At 39.7% G+C, this 22,247-nt stretch overlaps 1 protein-coding gene across 1 annotated transcript in view; it reads left to right on the top strand.

Moving 5' to 3' along the window:
• LOC138974418 (uncharacterized) overlaps window positions 1–14,522 on the top strand; it is a 33,273-nt gene extending 18,751 nt beyond the window's left edge. Inside the window, exons 3-5 of the mRNA XM_070347133.1 lie at window positions 11,286–11,548; window positions 12,750–12,788; window positions 14,422–14,522. Of these exons, the coding sequence (XP_070203234.1) occupies window positions 11,286–11,548; window positions 12,750–12,788; window positions 14,422–14,522 (403 nt within the window). The remainder of the gene's footprint in view (window positions 1–11,285; window positions 11,549–12,749; window positions 12,789–14,421) is intronic.
• The last annotated feature ends 7,725 nt before the right edge of the window (window positions 14,523–22,247 follow it).

Consider the following 22,247-nt stretch of genomic DNA (forward strand, 5'->3'; position numbering starts at 1 on the left):
AACCAAAATCGGTTCAGCGCTGCGCGCTGAGACCACGTGTTGAAAATTCTCATCGACCAGGTTGTGTCCGTGGTCTACCTGAATATGCCCACCATATTTGAAGCAGATCCATCGAGAACTTTGGCCGTGCATCGCGAACACACACACACACACACATACACACACACACACACACGCACATACACACACCCACACACACACACACACACACACACACACACACACACACACACACACACACAAGTCGTATATATTATACTAAAGGAACACCCGGCTTCGCCGGGTGAATCGCGAGACAGAGACAGACAGCGTGGCGGTTCACCACAATCACATTTGAAGGCAAAGTCCTCTCAAACGGGATTGAGAATTCAAGAGCTTATGTCTAAGCCCTATATTAACTGTTATGGCTTCTTAAAAGCCGGAACATACAGACAGACAAAAGCAGCCAGACCCCATCACAAACAGAACTCTACAATCCACAGGTGTTGCATCCACACACACACACATACACACACACACACACACACATAATCACACTCATGCACACAGTGACACACATACATACAGTCACATTCATGCACACAGTGACACACACACACACACAGTGATACAAGTCTCGCTCACACACACACACACACACACACGCACACACACACACACACACACACACACACACACACACACACACACACACACACAACAAATGCACAAGACACTGATTTCCTTGACATTGTTCAGAGGGATAAGTATCATTTCTTCTCGTTTGGGTTACTATTATGAGAACATATAATTTTCAGAGCTCCCTATTTTTCTGAAACATGAATGCGCTTTGCATTAATAACATTAATACACAAAGGGAAGCAACTTTCAAGGGATGATCTGAATAACTGGCGACCAATATCTTTACTAAACTCAGATTATAAGTTACTGGCAAAGTGTCTAGCAGTACGCCTAAAAAATGTGCTTGAAACAATAATTCATGAAAATCAGTTTGGTTTTATGAAAGGCAGAAATAGTAGCACAGCAGTTAAAATGATTGATGATATAATTACACATCTCAAACAAACGAACAAACCAGGGCTACTCCTAGCTCTAGACTACAAAGCAGCTTTCGACACAATATCAAAAGAATACATAATGTATGCATTTAAACGCTTCAATTTTGGTAACACTTTTGTTAGATGGGTCACTACGCTCATGAACGAAACAGTAAGTTGTGTAAATTATATGGGGTGGTTGTCAGAACCTATAGAAATGAACGCTGGAATTCGACAAGGCTGCTCATTCTCACCAATGGCCTTCGTGCTCGCCTTAGAGCTGCTGGCAGTCAAGATGAGGGCAGATCAGTGAGTTAAAGGGGTATTCTTGCCATCAGCCAATAGTACTAACACTCTTGCCTGTGCCTTTGTTCTTTGTTGTTTTTAAACTTGACTACTGCAACTCTCTTCTCTCTGGCTGTCCTCTGTACCTTATGCATAAACTACAAAAAGTCCAAAACTCGGCAGCACGCCTCATTCTCAAAGCACGAAAACGAGATCACGCAACACCACTTCTTCACACACTGCACTGGTTACCTATTCAAGCCCGCATTGACTACTAACTGTCCACCCTCTGCTTTAACTTCTTTTCTGGCTCGTCTCCTGCTTACTTCTCTGAACTCCTCACCGTCTATTCTCCAGCAAGACAACTCCGTGCCTCTTCTGACTGTCGCATCCTTACCATTCCACACACCAAAACCAAAACATACGGACAACGCACTTTTACTTTCTGCGCACCCACACAATGGAATTCTCTCCCCTTTCACATCCGCCACTCTCAGTCACCCCAAGCATTCAAACGAGCACTTAAAACGCACCTCTTCAAGAAATACAACCCCTGATTTTGTTTTCTCAGTCCATCAGTAGGCTACATGTAGTGTATTTGTTGTTTTAGTGATAATGTATATAAACATCTAGGACTGTTTTCAGCATTGTTGATAACATGTTCTGTTTGATTAAGGGTATTCAGCTGGTATTTCCTTGTTTTTTACTACCTATTTTATTCATGTTTTTATTACTTAGTTAGTGGAAGAATCTTTTGTAATGTATGTGTGATGGTGTATGCTTTTAATTAAAGGCTTACTAACTTACTCCCGTGTTTACAAAGTATAGTTTGCCCACAATCGATGTCAAACGCACCATAAGACCATATAATGACGATATGTCGTCATGCGCGGACCATATACGTGCATTTCAGCTTGTTCTAGCCTCTGAAAAAGTGAGGATGTCAACAACGACACGGAGTTCTCTCCCTTGCGTCAACAGCGCATGTGTTGCCAAATCTATAAATAGGACGATCCAGATCAAAATGAAAATTAACATATCTCAACATTGAAGGGGTCCTAGACCACAATATTTTGCAGGGAACTTAATTTAGCATGTCTCCAGCTGTTGGTAAAGCAATTAGCGTGTATAGTCATCGAGTACATATGGCTTTAAGCGTTGTTGACTATGAATGTAGATGTAAATGCTTGTATAACTGTGTTTTAATTTTAAATGTGTCAAGCGCAAAGAGCATAATTGTAAAGTTATGATGTTGCGCTATATAAATGCTCATTTATTATTATTATTATTATTATTATTAAGAAAGACTATTGAAAATGATCTTGTACGCTGATGATATTACGCTTTTTTGACTCACATGCGAAGCAAAAGTGAGTCTATGTACTCACCCGAGTCGTCCGTCCGTCCGTCCGGAAAACTTTAACGTTGGATATTCCTTGGACACTATTCAGTCTATCAGTACCAAATTTGGCAAGATGGTGTATGATGACAAGGCCCCAAAAAACATACATAGCATCTGGACCTTGCTTCAAGGTCAAGGTCGCAGGGGCCATAAATGTTGCCTAAAAACAGCTATTTTTCACATTTTTCCCATTTTCTCTGAAGTTTTTGAGATTGAATACCTCACCTACATATGATATATAGGGCAAAGTAAGCCCCATCTTTTGATACCAGTTTGGTTTACCTTGCTTCAAGGTCAAGGTCACATGAGCTCTTCAAAGTTGGATTGTATACATATTTTGAAGTGACCTTGACCCTGAACTATGGAAGATAACTGTTTCAAACTTAAAAATTATGTGGGGCACATGTTATGCTTTCATCATGAGACACATTTGGTCACATATGATCAAGGTCAAGGTCACTTTGACCCTTATGAAATGTGACCAAAATAAGGTAGTGAACCACTAAAAGTGACCATATTTCATGGTAGAAAGAGCCAAAAAGCACCATTGCAAACGTCAAACCAGCCTTATTTAAAGGGTTGGGGTTGATTACAAACAAGTTCTGGAAAAGAGTTTTAGAATGTTGGCTTGACAACCATGAAAAGATATTACCATGCGTGCAAAAAATGACCCAGCTGGAGAATTTATGCCTATGGAATAACTCTCTAATTGCTTATCGTGGCAAGACAATGTTTCTACGTGATTGGGTTGCATCTGATATATGCTATGTGAAGGATTTATACGAGAATAATATGTTTTTACCATTTCACAGGATTTGTGAAAGAGTTGGGCATAAACCAACAAGACTATTTGAATATGGGGCAATTCGCACAGCAATAGCATCCCTTTTTTTGAAGATGAATGATAATGGAATACAAGCTATGAAGGTAATGGATTATCAAAAAATAAGTACATTTAAACCCAGGCAGTTTCGTAAATTAATGGTAGACGCTTATCAAACTGAGACTATTGCAGTCAGTTTCTGGAAAAGAAAGATGGGAATTGAAATAAACAAGGACATTTGGCAGATAGCAAGCAACGCATCAAAAGAAGTAAGATTGAGACTGCTACACTGGAAAATAACTCATAACATTTATCCAACGAACATTATATTGTATAAACTGGGCATTGCAGAGAGTATTAGTTGTACACATTGTACAGAAGAGACAGATTATATCGAACATTTCTGTTATTATTGTAGACAAATAAGCAAAGTGTGGAATCTTGTTGAAGAAGCCTTCTTCACCGCTTGTTCGAAAAGAATTCATGTTGATGTGCGGGATGCCCTATTTGGCCTAGTTAAAATGAATTCTATTTCATCCGCTGAAGCAAACTATGTCAATTTGCTGATCTTGATTGCAAAAATGTGCATAGGTATTTATAGATACGGTACCCCTTTAGAGATCGGATGTATTTTTGAAAAAGAGTTAAGTTTAAGAAAAATAATTGACTTGTGACTCGCATATATGTTGCTATCTGTGAAATTGAAATAAAGAAACGTTAGGTAACAAAAGGAGAAATGATGACGGAAGAAAATATAGGACAAAATGTATCCAAAAAAAAATAGTAAGTGCAGAGAGAGAAGATAGAACGAGAGGAGACAGTGAGAGAGAGAGAAAGAGAAAGAGAGAGAGAGAGAGAGAGAGAGAGAGAGAGAGAGAGAGTGAGAGAGAGAGAGAGAGAGAGAGAGAGAGAGAGAGAGAGAGAGAGAGAGAGAGAGAGAGAGAGAGAGAGAGATTGGCAGACTATGAGAGAGAGGGGGAGAGAGAGACCGACAGAGTATGGGGGAGAGGAGAGAGAGAGAGAGAGAGAGAGAGAGAGAGAGAGAGAGAGAGAGAGAGAGAGAGAGAGAGAGAGAGAGAACGAACGAACGAACGAACCAACTTTATTTTTCGAGGGTAATGGAGAGAGAGAGAGAGAGAGAGAGAGAGAGAGAGAGAGAGAGACAGAGACAGAGACAGAGACAGAGAGAAAGAGGGAGGGAGAGAGAGAGAGAGAGAGAGAGAGAGAGAGAGAGAGAGAGAGAGAGAGAGAGACGAAGCAAAAAAGAAGAAGACAGAAGAATCCGAAGAACAAAATTCAGAAAAAAACAGACAAGTCGAAGAGAAAGAAAGTGGATGCAGAGAAAGACAGACTAGGGAGTGAGTGAGAGAGAGAGAGAGAGAGAGAGAGAGAGAGAGAGAGAGAGAGAGAGAGAGAGAGAGAGAGAGAGAGAGAGAGAGATGTTGTGTGGACAAGTGTGAGAGAGAGAGAGAGAGAGAGGGTAAATGTAAATAAAATTAAAAAATAATAAAAAAATTAAAAAAAATAAAAATTGTCCATGATCTGTTTACTGTTCATTGAGTGTGAAGCTGAGAGAAAGAGTGAGACTGAAGGTAATGATAATAAAAAATAAAAAATTAAATAAAAAATTAAAAATTAAAAACTTCCGATATAAAAAAAAAACGCCCGCACATGTGTGATTAACAATGTCTGATCTCCTAGAAAAAAAAAAAAAAAAAAAAAAAACAAGAGGCGAAGCCATCAAGGCTCACGTAAGAAATCGACAAACAGTAAAACACAAACTCAATCACTCCGTCACACACACACACACACACACACACACACACACACACACACACACACACACACACACACACACACACACACACACACACACACAGAAAGAGCATCTAGGTGAAACTGTGCAAGAAAGCGAGACACTAGATCTAGATATGTCTGTCTGCATGTAGCCTACTTACAAGGACACGACTGCCAACTAGTCTCGGCGCGCTCAAAATAATAATGACCGAGACTGTCAGTTCTTCCTTCGCGTGACGTCTAACCCTCTTACGTCATAATGTGACGTCAATGTAATGTGACGTCTTCAAATGTTAGAGTTTCTACCACAGACATACACACGCACAGACGCACGCACGCACGCACGCACGCACGCACGCACGCACAGACAGACAAAGTTACGATCGCATAGGCTACACTTACGTGAGCCAAAAATGAATGCGCTTTGCTTTGAACTCTCGCACGTTTACTGAACATTCCCTGTGTTCGATTAGTGACATGAATGGAATTTTAAACAAATGCATAAGCTTATAGGTAAAAGCGTAACTTAAGAGACACATATTTGAAATGATCACCAACAGGCAACACACATGTCCAAGATAATCTGACTGAGTACTGCTTCTAAAGTACGAGTATGATCTTCGTCAAGGCGAATCATTTTGAGTACTACAGGGCTTTTTGACTCGCATCATCGATTTCTTTGCAGTCCTGCTGGGAGCAACTTGTACACTGATACTGACTGTCCTATTGAAAGCTGTATTTCCTGTCAGACAACGTTAACTAAAGCTGGAAAATGTAACACTTACCTTGTCAGACTAAAATGATCGCAGGAATACGCCATTGTTGACACATTTATTTGACAAGGGAAATCACCCAACCATTGCAAGAGTGCTCTTTCTTTGGATTCCTTTACGACAATAAATTAGCTATCAAAACTGTTGAATTTGCAAAGTTAAGTTATTCCTCATGGATGGTAGCATTATTTGTAACGTAGAATCTTACGGTGATGCTTTGAAATCGATCTGAAGGCCTTTTTCCGGTGGATACTATCCCCAAACAAAATAATCTTTAAAAAAAAAAATTTGAAATGAAAAATTGAAAAAAAAGAAATAAGAAATTGGAAAACCCTCCTGATAGATGCTTATCAAGCACTAATGAGCACAACATTCAATTACTTAATATGACTGCATAATAAACAAAATTGTCTCACAATGATGAAACAGCCCCCACCCCCACCCCTCCTCCTCAGATCCCTCTAATTTGTCAGAAAAAGTATTTCTTGCTTTTTCTATTCTTGCAAATTGTCATTCGGATAACAAAGAACCTTGTTATCATTAATTCAACTCAAATTGATCAAGCTTTATTTTTGGTCCATATTCCCACTTTGTTACCCAGTTTTGGAGAATGACTCGTATGGATAAGGCTAATGACTGGATTATTTGTTACGACACACAAAGCGTTCTATTTTCGAAAAGGGAGACTACTCCAACGTAGTCTCAGGTGTATTCGCCAGCCTTAATTGTTTTCAAGGGAAAGAGTTTGCCTTTAATATTGTTATGGTTATACTGTTCTGATGTTTAAGTGATTGCATTTTGTTCCCCTCTATTTAAATATACCAACCATCGTGCGTCCACAAGCATGCTCACCTGAGTAGTCGGTGAGTCATAGTACTGAGCAGTGTCCGCCCGTCCCGCAGTGAACATCAAACTTAATGTTGAGGTTATCTCGAAAGGTTTTTAACATATATACCTTTGAAACTGTGCACACTTCAAGGGTTTGATGATCATCCGACATCACACAAGTTTAGTTGACCCTTGTCAATATTTGGGGTCACAGCGGGGTCATGTTTGGTTTATGAAAACTTGACACTGCTTTTTGACTCACCTGAGTAATTAGTGAGTATTACGATTCATATTGTGTCCGGTGGTATGGACGGCCGGCCGGCCGTCTGTCCGTGGACAAAAAACTTAACGTTGAGGTTATATCGGATGTTGTTAAAGCTAGACCTCTGAAACTTTGCACACTTTTAGGGTTTGATGGGTTCACGAAGTGACTCCAGTTTGGTTGACCCTCGTCAAATGTGTGGGTCACAGCGGGGTCATGTTCGTTTCATACAAACTTAACGTAGAAGTTATCTCAGATGTTTTTGAAGCTAGAACTTTGATACTACGCACACTTCTAGGGTTTGATAATCTACCTACTTGACGTAAGTTTGATTGACCCTCGTTTTGGGGTCACATACTGCAGGGGGTCATGTTCGATTCATAACTTAACACTGATGTTATCTCAGGTATACCCTGTAACAAAGTCTTCCAACTCACAAATCTTGCAGAATAAAAAGGTACTTACTCGAATGATTGAGTTTGGAGGAGGGGTGGGGGTTGAGGGGGGGGAAGCAGTGAGCATGAGCTAGAGCTTCGAAACTGTGAACGCTTGAAGGGTTTGATAATATACCGACGTGACCTTAGTTTGGTTGACACCCGTCACATGTTGGGGTCACAGCGGGGTCATGTTTGTAAAACGTTTACAATGAGGTTTTCTCATTTATTTTGGGAGCAAAAAACTCACAGTCGGACGAAATTGTAGGTGTTGGTAATCAGCAGACATGACCAAAATGTGGCCTGTTTTCATCACATGTTAGAGTCCCAGCAGGAAAATATTTGCTGGAAATGATGTTCATCACTGAAAATGTCCCCTGAGCTACCAAGGATATCAGTCTTGACCTCATTAAGCTATAATCAGATGTCATTTGATTTGGTCACAGTCTTGGCTACGCTTGGTGATGACATCATGTTATGACCTTTTGTGCCTCGACCTTTTGACTCTCGACCTTTTGGTTCTCACCCTGCGACAAAAGGTCGAGTTTTACAATGTCGAGGCACAAAAGGTCGAGGACATTTGGTCAAGAGTCAAAAGGTCGAGGGCGACAAAAGGTCGAAGGTGACAAAAGGTCAACAGCAAAATGTATAAGGGACAAAAGGTGAAGGATTGAAAAAGGTCGAGGATTAAAAAAAGGTCCAGGATTAAAAAACAAACGGTCGAGGATTAAAACATTGTCGACACAATTTTCTGTTTAGGTGTGTGTTAAATTCTTTTTTCATTTTTTTGTTATTGCTTGAAGAAAACGCTGCTTTGTGTGCATTTATAAATGTTGTGTTATTTGTTTAGTTATTCAAAACAGTGTTCGTACAAAGAGTGCCTTGAGTGACGGGTGTTTGTGTTCACAGACACACGGCTGTGTCGGTAAATGAAGCGTAGTGTGGTCAACGGTGAACACAGCTCGACACTCAACAGATTGTTGTTGGTGAAACATCATGATGTCACTGATACGCTTAAAGCTTGAGGTTTTTTTTCTTTCTTTTTTCTCTCACATATGTAAACTTTAAAAGCATTTACAAACGAAGAGAGAGTTACATTCGGACAGGGACACAGACACTGAAATGAGCTCGTCAAATCACAGAAAGGAAACGACAAGGCAGTGCACAAAGGTTACTGCTGTTGTTTTGTCTTACATCCGAAAATGTGAAAACATATACTAAGAATGTGTCTGTACGTGTGCGCGCGTTCGAGCGTTAGTGTGTGTGTGTGTGTGTGTGTGTGTGTGTGTGTGTGTGTGTGTGTGTGTGTGTGTGTGTGTGTGTGTGTGTGTGTGTGTGTGTGTGTGTGTGTGTGTGTGTGTGTGTGTGATCATATTCACAAATCACCACTGTGTTACGCATAATAGGCACTCGAAGCAGGATTCTCTTCGCGAATGGACACCGAAACTTAAATCGACATTTCTGATCCTCGACCTTTTCGTTAATCCTCGACCTTTTTAAATCCTCGACCTGTTGTCGCACTCGACCTTTTGACTCTTGACCAAATGTCCTCGACCTTTTGTGCCTCGACCTTTTGACCCTCGACCTTTTGGTTCTCACTCTGTCAGGCTAGTGATGGTGGTGGGAAGGAGGTTGGTTTGAATATGTGAAATATTCTTAGAGTTGAATGGATTGATACAGTCCCCCGTTTCTCACAGGCGAGATTGGCGAGTGGGGCGAGGAAGTACCGTTTCTTGGGCACATCTCGCCGCGAGTGACGCTAGGCTTCTTGCCTCGAACGCTAAGTAGCTTTGGACTTGCTCGCGCAGCTGCCAATCCGATTGGCTGTCCATTGTTGTTTATTGACCCGTGCAAACGACCTTTTCGATATCAACCAATGGTTTTTAATTTTTGCGTAGCTAGCCATAAAACCGTTTCATAGACACTCTCGCCTTCTTGCTTCGCGAGCGGCTAGCCAAAAGAATATTTCACCTGAAAGAAACACGTGTCAGGTCACTTAGGGATCAAGTTTGTGTCAATCAGTTGGACAGTACAAAGTTCTCTTGAACATTATTTTATGAAACATAAACAGGTTTTATTTTTCATTCTGTTAAAAAAAAATGTTAGGGGTTGGTGGTCGGGGGGGAGGGGGGGGGGGTTGGGGGGTAATGTTACATAGACTTAGATGTGAACCTCTTTCTAATAACTCACGAGCACGCGATGCGAACCTTGATTTGAACTTCTTTTTATGTGTTTTGTTTGCTTGATTTTTCCATCTCTTAGCTTTTCAGGCTTGTTATGGCAGATAAAACAATCTTTTAAGAAAAACCTGATTGAAGACTCCCTCTCTTTTCAGAGAATGTTTTCTCAGATTTTCTGTTCACAACCTCTATACGAGTACCCCTATTGTAAGACCCCACCTTTTTAAGACCTGGTTTTCTCAGATGTGTTGATGCCTCACAAGCTGGGCTCCACTGGACCACGTCAGTGTAGTTGGTTGGTTATTATTGTGTATTCCCCCCTGTGCTTCTTTACCTCTGTAAACTTGTAGGGGTAGTTATTTTTCGATAATGACCCAGCAACCAAACAAATAACGACCCAGCAACAGCCTGAATCATCGATAGTGCAATGGGTTGAGAAGTTGTTCTGTTTCGGTACTACTTTTTGCGACTGAAAAGTTCCGAACGCTCTAACGTACGAAGTATACATCTTTGGAGCAAACAATACAAACATACCGCATTTAAATTAACAACTACAGGCCTGAACACATGAATCTTCATATAAAATCCATGAGTTCGGTTGTTTTCTGAATCTAGATTTGCCGTGCTCAAACGTTCATCACAAGCAATTTCCCGCAAGGCAAGTAACTCATACTTTGTCTAGCGACAAGAGTAGTTCCCCTTCTTTTCACTCAGTTTATTCGACAACAGACTGCAATCCGACGGTCAGTTTTCAACAATATTTCATTTAATAAACAGATCACACGCAACCAAATGAACACATCTCATCAATTTAAACAACATAAAGCGGTTTCATACACTATTTTCCCCAGAAAACTGAACTTCATACAGTTTTTAACCTTGGAACACGGGTGCAAAAGTTCGTCTGCTAGTCCCATTTGACGAAAGAACATTATCCTAAGCGATACCAAAACATATACAGAACACACAATATCTGCCTTTGCCGCCACAGCAGAATAACAGCATATCTGTGTACTTGATTTTAGTCCAAAATAGGAAAACTGACAAGAAGTGTTAACAGAATGGAATGATTTGCACGGAACTATACAACCGCGCATTAATCGATCGCCTGCGCAGGTTGACTGGTTGAGTGAATAGGATTCGATCAAACTTTCGCAAAAAAACTCCTCTTTTCTTTGAATAACTGAAGAAAGGAGGAATAAAGAGGTTACACACCTCGTCTCCGTTATTATAAAAAATAATGGTCTCAGTTCGCGGTCATGAAAAAGCTCGCTAAAGCTCGCATTTTTCATGATCCGCTAACTTCGACCATTATTTTTAATAATCACTGAGACTCGGCGTGTAACCTCTACGTATTGTTTCTTCAGCAGTTAATGATATTCCAAACCGATGCAAGTTTGTTTTCTTTTTTCCATTCACCACTTCAGTAACGAAGACAAATCTGTTCTAAAACATGCTCTGCAGGAGGAACAGGGGTGGCGACTTTTCCCGGTGCGCGGTACAGGATGAACACTTGGGCTGTAGCTCCCAGGCAGGCCCCATTGACACGTGTTGGTGTGAGGAGAACAGCACTCACTACAGCTTTCTCTATCACTTCACGGCTATCAGGAGTGCACATGAGGGGTTCTGGTACTGCCGGAAGTATTGCCGGTCATCAGATGGAGGTCTCTTTGGCCTGCACATGGACTATCACCGCGAGTGTCGCCACGTTCGGATCAACGATAGATGTATGTATGACCACTTTGTCATCCGAATGCATTGTATGTACTCACTGCAAATAGAGCCTGTACATCGCAGAAGCAGGGTGTCAATCATACAGCACTTGCAATAGAAGAACTACGGAAAAGAACTCTGAGTTGTGGAAGAGTGAATACTGTTTTGTAGGCAAACTTTCCACAGTCCTTGTCCACGTATTTGAGACACACCCCTCGCATCCCTCGCTAGTGACTGGCCTACATTGTCCCATGGGAAAGTTTGCCTCACTAAAAACAAGACTATTCATTTTCAGAACCCAAACAAACCAGACACAGTAATAGTTGAGCATTGTCTTCTTTGCAGTATGCAAACTCGAAAATAAAAGGCATTATAAACAATAGATGTGTTAATGTCTGGCAAACAGGCTTTGAGGGCCATTAACATTCAGGGGGGGTTATCATTTCCGGTACCAGTGACTTCCATGACATGTAAGAAATCATACATCACATCTGAGATGTGTCTAGAGTTATACATGGGATAAGTCTCGCGTGTCCTCACACCTACATGCATGCCGATTAACTGCAGTGTGGCTCATTATCGTACAGAACAGACTTTTGTTCACACTTTGGATGTTGCAGTGTGCTTTTAATTTCAGAAAAAAGCGATACAAAAATAAGAACAAATCATGATTGACAAATTATTTTACAAAGGAATGAGCCAGACGCTTGATGTTGGGTATGTGTCCAGGCGGACGAAGATCCTTTTACCAAGCACACGCCGGGTGGGATCTGCAGGGGTATACATGATCTGTCGGGAGGGGGGGGGGGGGGGGTTGAAGAGCCAGCAGGTCTACAGGTCGTCTAATGATAATTGAGAAGTAGTTTATTAGGTTTTCGCTTGTAGTGACTGCACAATTTACAGTACAGAGATGTCTCTGATATGTAATGAAAGAAGACTCCTCCTTTTAAGACCTAAAATACATTTGAGAAAAATGGTGTCTTTAAAAATGTTCTTAATTAAAATGTGGGTAAACTTTCAGAGTTTATGATTAGAAATTCTGAGAAAACTGGGTCTTGAATGGGCGAAAGGTCTAATCGGGGAATGGGGGTCTTAACATGGAGTAACATCTATCCAAACAATGTAGTCATTGTAGGAGTTACTAAATCTGTTCTCATACAAATAAAACATGTTTTATGATGTGTTTAATCATTGCTTTTTTATCTTTTTTTGTAGATTTTTCAAGATATTCTTTGTCGGGAGCCCTTATCCTAGGTATGAACATTGTTTTATTAAGATCAAACTGTTGTGTCTATTAGAGTTTCTTTATGTCTATCAGAGTTTCTTTGTTTCTATGCATTGGCGTTTTTGTAGTCAACCATGAGCACACTGTCTCGAAGTGGTCCTGTGATTTTCAAAGAACAAAACGTCTGTAAACAGCTGAACTATAACTAAATTACTACAGACAAATTGCTACTGTGTTTGATTATTATAGTAATTTGAAACTAAATCTAAAATCCTCGTTTAAAATTGGTTAGTTTATCTGTACGATTTGATTTGTAGAATTGTTGATATGTTTGCTTGTTTTCAGCTTTATCCCTTGTTGTGTTTTTTTTTGGTGTGTTTTTGTTATGTTATCTCAGTTGCATGCAGGCTGCTTCAACCCTTTCTTTTTTTCCTTTTTTTATATTTAGTCAAGTTTTGACTAAATATTTTAACATCGAGGGGGAATCGAAACGAGGGTCGTGGTGTATGTGCGTGCGCGTGTGTGTGTGTGTGTGTGTGTGTGTAGAGCGATTCAGACTAAACTACTGGACCGATCTTTATGAAATTTGACATGAGAGTTCCTGGGTATGAAATCCCTGAACGTTTTTTTCATTTTTTTGATAAATGTCTTTGATGACGTCATATCCGGCTTTTCGTGAAAGTTGAGGCGGCACTGTCACGCCCTCATTTTTCAACCAAATTGATTGAAATTTTGGTCAAGCAATCTTCGACGAAGCCCGGACTTCGGTATTGCATTTCAGCTTGGTGGCTTAAAAATTAATTTATGACTTTGGTCATTAAAAATCTGACAATTGTAAAAAAAAAAAAAATTTATAAAACGATCCAAATTTACGTTCATTTTATTCTCCATCATTTGCTGATTCAAAAAAACATATAAATATGTTATATTCAGATTAAAAACAAGCTCTAAAAATTAAATATATAAAAATTATTATCAAAATTAAATTGTCCAAATCAATTTAAAAACACTTTCATCTTATTCCTTGTCGGTTCCTGATTCCAAAAACATATAGATATGATATGTTTGGATTAAAAACACGCTCAGAAAGTTAAAACAAAGAGAGGTACAGAATAGCGTGCTATCCTTCTTAGCGCAACTACTACCCCGCTCTTCTTGTCAATTTCACTGCCTTTGCCATGAGCGGTGGACTGACGATGCTACGAGTATACGGTCTTGCTGAAAAATGGCATTGCGTTCAGTTTCATTCTGTGAGTTCGACAGCTACTTGACTAAATATTGTATTTTCGCCTTACGCGACTTGTTAATTTGTTATTTTGTTGTTGTTGTGGTTGTTGTTGTTGTTGTTGTTGTTGTTGGTGGTGGTGGGGAGCATCCTTCTTCATAGATCTTTTTTCTTTTTTTTTTCTTCTTTTTATATTAATGTTTCTACTTTAAATATACGTATATCATTAACAATACTATATCTAAATGTATTTTCAACAACTTTTCTATATAACAATTCCCTCTCAAAAATGCATACAATATCCAGAGGGGAACCATATCTATAAATACCAACACACATGTTGGCTATCACAATCAAATAATTCACATAACTTATTAGTGCCTTGGAACTGGACCCGAAAAGCAACAGCTAACTAACTAACTAACCTCTCCTTTTAGCGGATCCAGAGACAGACCTGATTTCCACCACTACCAAAGATGAATCTGCAACCACTACAGGTATGATGGAGTACATCTTCAACGTAACCGTCACATCCTGACAGTGTCAAAACAATCCATTGTTGTTTTTTTCCTGTAATATACAGCGCTTTCTGTCATTGTACACTTCACACTTGACGCAACACCTCCCGATGGACACCTACATCAGTAGAAAGGGAATACTCGTAGTAAACAAATGACACACTGTCTGATTGAAAGACAAACAAACCCAACATTTGTTTTTCAAACTACAACCAAACCACAGCTGTCATACAAACACAAACAAATAAACGAGTGAAACCCAACCGGATTAACAAAGCCCCTGAGTGTGTTCACCTGTGTGTCACGTTCTACATGCAGGTAGAAGGCAAACTGATTGAGTCCTGACGTGTTCACGTGCTTACCCTGACCCTACAGGCTAAAAGCCCAGTTGCTTTATCCATAAACTAAGCACTTACCTAATAAACTAGGACACATTTTCCACAATGTCATGAACTCAAAACACTTCAGAAAACGACTTTGACAGACTGACCTTCAGAGAACATTCTAATAACTTGTCGGTTACCGCAGCGCTATTCAGCTCCGAACATCCACCTTAATCAACTGGGTTCACAACTTGGCTCACTTTTCATGATTTTGCAAAAGTACAAACGTGGAAGGCGCGCGCACGCACGCACGCACGCACGCACGCACGCACGCACTCACGCACGCACGCACGCACGCACGCACGCACGCACACACACACACACACACACACACATATGCGTATATACACACACACACGTTATATATGTACATAATTTCATTTTAAATTCATTTCCACTTTCTTGAATAAACACGTTCAGATTTACAACTCATCGGTATAATATGTCATCAATTGTACATACACCCGGTCAGCCTATTTCAATTGCTGTTGCTTTTTTTTTTTTTTATTCTCTTTTTGTGGAGTTTAAAAAAAATGTTTTAAATGTATAGGCTTTACATTACAGTACATCACATAGACACGGGGGCACATTTAGAAAACAGTACACACTTGGACAATTACAACACACATGGGGGAGGGGGGGGGGTGTGGTCATGGCTTGGTGGTCGCAGTTTCAAAAATATGTAAAGGAAAAAGAACCTAAGGGTTACATCAAAACATGCATATACAAGCGCCAATCCTTGTAAAATGTATCAAGTGTATCATTCATAGCTGCGTTGTACTTTTCCCAAATAAATATTTGCTTAACATTTCTATTAAATGTCTGAAATTGAGGGATATTTTTGTTCATTTTGGAAATATATTATATGTGGTGTTTGGCACAAATTACTAACATCAAAAACGTTATCGGTGACTACATTTTTCGCAAGTCCAAATAGAACCAGTTCTTTGGACAGTGTTGTATTGTTACAATGGGTGCAATTCGCCTTTACAAATTCTATCCAAAAAGTCTGCACTTTAGCACACTCCCAAAACATATGTGTGAGGGTTTCTTCATCTCTACCGCACAATGTACACATAATCATCACTGTTGCTGTCATCATTACAACTACTGATAATGCTACTTCACGTGCTGTTGCTGCTATAACTAATATCACGACTAGAACACAGTCATAATGACCTTTCATTTAAATCAACACTTAAACTACGGAGCCATGCAGGTGCTTCAGTGTATGACATACTGGTATTCTCAAATGCTGCTCTGTTAAAAAAACAAAAAACATTTACATTTCAAAAATATATTTCAGATCTATACATATCTCCTTGTCTGTCTCTCTGTCTGTTTGTCTCTGTCTCTCTCCCTCTCTGTCTCTCACTCTCTTTCTTACACACACACACACACACACACACACACACACACACACACACACACACATACACACACAAATTACTCTTGGAGATCTGACTGGTACGGTGGTAGTCACGATAGAATGGGTCAAATGTGACCTGATGTGTCAGTTGTATATGCATTTTTACATGGAACTCGGATAATTTCAAAGCACATACATGGTGTTATTTCTTTCAGTAAATGTGCCTGAGGAGCTTTTTGACTCACATGCGAAGCAAAAGTGAGTCTATGTACTCACCCGAGTCGTCCGTCCGTCCGTCCGTCCGTCCGTCCGTCCGGACGTCCGTCCGTCCGGCCGTCCGGAAAACTTTAACGTTGGATATTTCTTGGACACTATTCAGTCTATTTGTACCAAATTTGGCAAGATGGTGTATGATGACAAGGCCCCAAAAAACATACATAGCATCTTGACCTTGCTTCAAGGTCAAGGTCGCAGGGGCCATAAATGTTGTCTAAAAAACAGCTATTTTTCACATTTTTCACATTTTCTCTGAAGTTTTTGAGATTGAATACCTCACCTATATATGATATATAGGGCAAAGTAAGCCCCATCTTTTGATACCAGTTTGGTTTACCTTGCTTCAAGGTCAAGGTCACAGGAGCTCTTCAAAGTTGGATTGTATACATATTTTGAAGTGACCTTGACCCTGAACTATGGAAGATAACTGTTTCAAACTTAAAAATTATGTGGGGCACATGTTATGCTTTCATCATGAGACAAATTTGGTCACATATGATCAAGGTCAAGGTCTCTTTGACCCTTATGAAATGTGACCAAAATAAGGTAGTGAACCACTAAAAGTGACCATATCTCATGGTAGAAAGAGCCAATAAGCACCATTGTACTTCCTATGTCTTGAATTAACAGCTTTGTGTTGCATGACCTTGGATGACCTTGACCTTGGGTCAAGGTCACATGTATTTTGGTAGGAAAAATATGTAAAGCAGTTCTTAGTGTATGATGTCATTGCTAGGTTTAGGTCAAGCATGTGAGTCGTATGGGCTTTGCCCTTCTTGTTTCTTAATTATAGACATAAGTTAAAGGACATTCAAAAACTTTGAATTGATGGACCAGAAGAAACCTAACACCAGCCATGCGTTGCTCAGAATCACAATAGCCCGCTCAGAGAAACGAGTTCCATGTAAAAATTCATATTAGGCATGAATCTTCTTTTGGAAAACTTTAAAGGTCCTAACCAGACTACAATTGTTTTATCATAATATATTCTCAGACCTGACAATGACGCAAAATGTTCTAACACTTTTATACTTTCGCAAAATGATTGCTCTGTACCATCAAGAAACAGACTGGTATCATCGGCGAATTGTGACAATGCAATATTTTCGCCAAAAATAGTCATACCACCAATCGTTTTGTTTTGGCGTACCACAAGAGACAATATTTCGGCACAAATAAAAAATAAAAAAAGGTGACAGCGGATCACAATGCTGGGTACCTCACCCTACATTAAACCATGCTGAATACCGACCATTAACTGACACACAAGACTTAATTTTACAAAGTATGATATATTCAATTGTTAGATCATTATCGCAAAGTGGAAAACAATAAAAACATTAAAACAAATTCAGAACAACCTTAGGACATTTTAGTATATACATGATTTATTACAAATCATGTCATCGTTTTGCCAACTGTGAATAATCAACTGAATGATCAACTGTGAATGATCAACTGTGAATGATCAACTGTAAATGATCAACTGTGAATGATCAACTGTGAATGATCAACTGTGAATGATCAACTGTGAATGATCAACTGTGAATGATCAAGTATGAATGATCAACTGTGAATGATCAACTGTGAATGATCAAGTATGAATGATCAAGTATGAATGAACTATGCCATGTATTGAGGGATGCGTGCTATATTGAGCAAAATCCATACAATGATATACATGACAACATTTAAAAAATTAAAACAAAACAAAACTACAGCTAATGTGCTCTATAGTACAATGAAACAACATTCATGTTCGTTATTCTTTCTCTATCTGCTTAATTTATCATGTATCTTGCTTGCTCTCTTTCATTCTGTGCAAGTAATATGTACAATGCTATTCATTTCTCATGCACTTGCTTGCTCTCTTTTAATCTGTTCAATTCATAATAATATGTGCAAGGCTATGTATTTTTCATGTATCTTGCTTGCTCTCTTTTCATCTGTTCAAGTAATATGTGCAAGGCTATTTGTTTATCATGTGACTTGCTTGCTCTCTTTTCATCTGTTCAAGTTGTATGTGCAAGGCTATTTGTTTCTCATGAGTCTTGCTTGCTCTCTTTTCATCTGTTCAAGTTGTATGTGCAAGGCTATTTGTTTCTCATGTGTCTTGCTTGCTCTCTTTTCATCTGTTCAAGTTGTATGTGCAAGGCTATTTGTTTCTCATGTGACTTGCTTGCTCTCTTTTAATACGACAGCAAAGACGACCAACTCAGATGGCCAACAAACAGGCACCAAAGGTATTTAAATATGTGTAACTGAAACTGTGACAACAATGTCTGATTGTGTATTTATTGTTACATTAAGTCAAGTATTTACTATTTTGAGGGCAACCTTATTTCAGCGGCGATCACATGATCCCTGTAATGGCAATCTTTAATCCGTAGGGTAATCCAGAAATGACACGGAAATTAATGCAATCTCACTCGCTGTTGGTTTTCTGGAAAATCTTCGCCGACATTCTAAGCAGTTTCACGATCAGACGGCATGTTGACAGTCGCCCCTTCCCCCCACTCACTACTCCAGCCTTCTTGAACGTCTGCTTCAAAATCTCTGTTGTTTGGGGCCTGATCTAGGTCCATAATGTCCCCAACAAACATTACATCTTGTAAATCAATGTAAGTTGCTTCTTCCTCTACTTCGTCAAGATCGGGATCGTCGAAGAAATCATCAAAAACGTCTTGATAAACATTGCGATCACGCCGTGGATCTATGGGAGAAGCCATTACTTTTTTGGAGCATGTGCTACAGCTCAGCTGGGTGTCCTGTATTTTGGACACTCGCCTGCTCAAATGTGTTTGAGAACTTAGATATACAGGTTCAGGCCCCAACTGACCTCATTTCTAGTGACTACAGATCTAAGGATAGGTTTTCGCATCCATGGGAGGTAATAATAACCGACCAAACAGACTGACCCACCCCCACGACATATGTCGCGACAACCAGGTGACAGTATACGTAGAGTAGCGCGACATATGTCGCGACAACCAGCGTAAGGGTTAACTGCACAGTCTGAGGACGAACCCGTGATTTAAGATGGGAAAATAAACAACACAAGTAGCCCGAAAGAATAGTATAATGATCACATACTAAAATATATGTGGAAGCACAGCAACTAATCAGTGAAAAAACAACATGACTTCGATCTAGCATGCAGGAGGTAGCGACTACGAACTAGGGAGTCAACATCACACCAAAGACAATCACACACCATTTCTCATTGCTGATTATGCCGGCTCTGTTGCGGACAGTTCCTTGTGGTCTAGCCTCGCCAACATTTTGACGACGATTTTGAAACGTTTCGTTCTTCTCTTTTTACATTTAGTCAAGTTTTGACTAAATATTTTAACATCGAGGGGGAATCGAAACGAGGGTCGTGGTGTATGTGCGTGTGTGTGTGCGTGTGTGTGTGTGTGCGTGTGTGTGTGTCTGTGTGTGTCTGTGTGTGTTTGTAGAGCGATTCAGACTAAACTACTAGACCGATCTTTATGAAATTTGACATGAGAGTTCCTGGGTATGAAATCCCCGGACTTGTTTTTCATTTTTTGGATAAATGTCTTTGATGACGTCATATCCGGCTTTTCGTGAAAGTTGAGGCGGCACTGTCACGCCCTCATTTTTCAACCAAATTGGTTCAAATTTTGGTCAAGTACTCTTCGACGAAGCCCGGACTTTGGTATTGCATTTCAGCTTGGTGGCTTAAAAATTAATTAATGACTTTGGTCATTAAAAATCTGAAAATTGTAAAAGAAAATAAAAATTTATAAAACGATCCAAATTTACGTTTATCTTATTTTCCATCATTTGCTGATTCCAAAAACATATAAATATGTTATATTCGGATTAAAAACAAGCTCTGAAAATTAAATATATAAAAATTATTATCAAAATTAAATTGTCCAAATCAATTTAAAAACACTTTCATCTTATTCCTTGTCGGTTCCTGATTCCAAAAACATATAGATATGATATGTTTGGATTAAAAACACGCTCAGAAAGTTAAAACAAAGAGAGGTACAGAAAAGCGTGCTATCCTTCTTAGCGCAACTACTACCCCGCTCTTCTTGTCAATTTCACTGCCTTTGCCATGAGCGGTGGACTGACGATGCTACGAGTATACGGTCTTGCTGAAAAATGGCATTGCGTTCAGTTTCATTCTGTGAGTTCGACAGCTACTTGACTAATTATTGTATTTTCGCCTTACGCGACTTGTTACATTTAGTCAAGTTTTGACTAAATTTTTTAACATAGAGGGGGAATCGAGACGAGGGTCATGTGCGTATGTGTGTGTGTGTGTGTGTGTGTGCAGGGCCGGACCAAATGAGTTGTAAGGGGGGGGGGGGGGTTCCTCCTTTTTTGGGGGGGCAAATCAGCGAAGGTGGGGGGGGGGGGGGGGTACCTTTTTCTCATCGGATTTCACATTGAATAAGATTTGTTAGAGACACACACAAAATTTATTTACATTTTTTTTTTTTTTAAACACTCAAAGCAAGGTACATGCTTTTTCCAGGGGTGGGGTTCCGGAAAAAAAGCAAAAAAACGTCCTGGGATATCATACCCAGGAACTCTCATGTCAAATTTCATAAAGATCAGTCCAGTAGTTTACTCTGATTCGCTCCACACACACACACACACACACACACACACACACACACACACACACACACACACACACACACACTGTGCAGGGCCGGACCCAGGGTGTGTGTGTGTGTGTGTGTGTGTGTGTGTGTGTGTGTGTGTAGAGCGAATCAGAGTAAACTACTGGACTGATCTTTATGAAATTTGACATGAGAGTTCCTGGGTATGATATCCCAGGACGTTTTTTTGCTTTTTTTCGATCAATGTCTTTGATGACGTCATATCTGGCTTTTTGTAAAAGTTGAGGCGGCACTGTCACACCTTCATTTTTCAATCAAATTGATTGAAATTTTGGCCAAGAAATCTTCGACGAAGGCCGGACTTCGGTATTGCATTTCAGTTTGGTGGCTTAAAAATTAATTAATGACTTTGGTCATTACAAATCTGAAAATTGTAAACAGAAAAAAAAAATATAAAACGATCCAAATTTACGTTCATCTTATTCGTCATCATTTTCTGATTCCAAAAACATATAAATATGTTGTATTTGGATTAAAAACAAGCTCTGAAATTTAAAAAAAATTAAAAATTATGATAAAAATGAAATTTTCGAAATCAATTTAAAAACACTTTTATCTTACTCCTTTTCAGTTTCTGATTCCAGAAACATATAGATATGATATGTTTGGATTAAAAACACGCTCAGAAAGTTAAAACGAAGAGTACAGTAACGCGTGCTATGAAGCACAGCGCAACCGCTACCGCGCCAAACAGGCTCGTCACTTTCACTGCCTTTTGCACTAGCAGCGGACTACGTTCAATTTCATTCTGTGAGTTCCACAGCTTGACTAAATGTAGTAATTTCGCCTTACGCGACTTGTCTAAACATTCTCTCTCTCTCTCTCCCTCTCTCTCTCTCTCTCTCTCTCTCTCTCTCTCTCTCTCTCTCTCTCTCTCTCTCTCTCTCTCTCTCTCTCTCCCTCTCTCTCTCTCTCTCTCTCCCTCTCTCTCTCTCTCTCTCTCTCTCTCTGTCTGCCTCTCTGTCTCTCTCTGTCTTTGTCTCTATGTCTTTCTCTCTCTCTCTCTCTCTCTCTCTCTCTCTCTCTCCCTCTCTCTCTCTCTCTCTCTCTCTC

The sequence above is a fragment of the Littorina saxatilis genome, linkage group LG8, assembly GCF_037325665.1.
Source record: "Littorina saxatilis isolate snail1 linkage group LG8, US_GU_Lsax_2.0, whole genome shotgun sequence".
Classification (NCBI taxonomy): Eukaryota; Metazoa; Mollusca; class Gastropoda; order Littorinimorpha; family Littorinidae; genus Littorina; species Littorina saxatilis.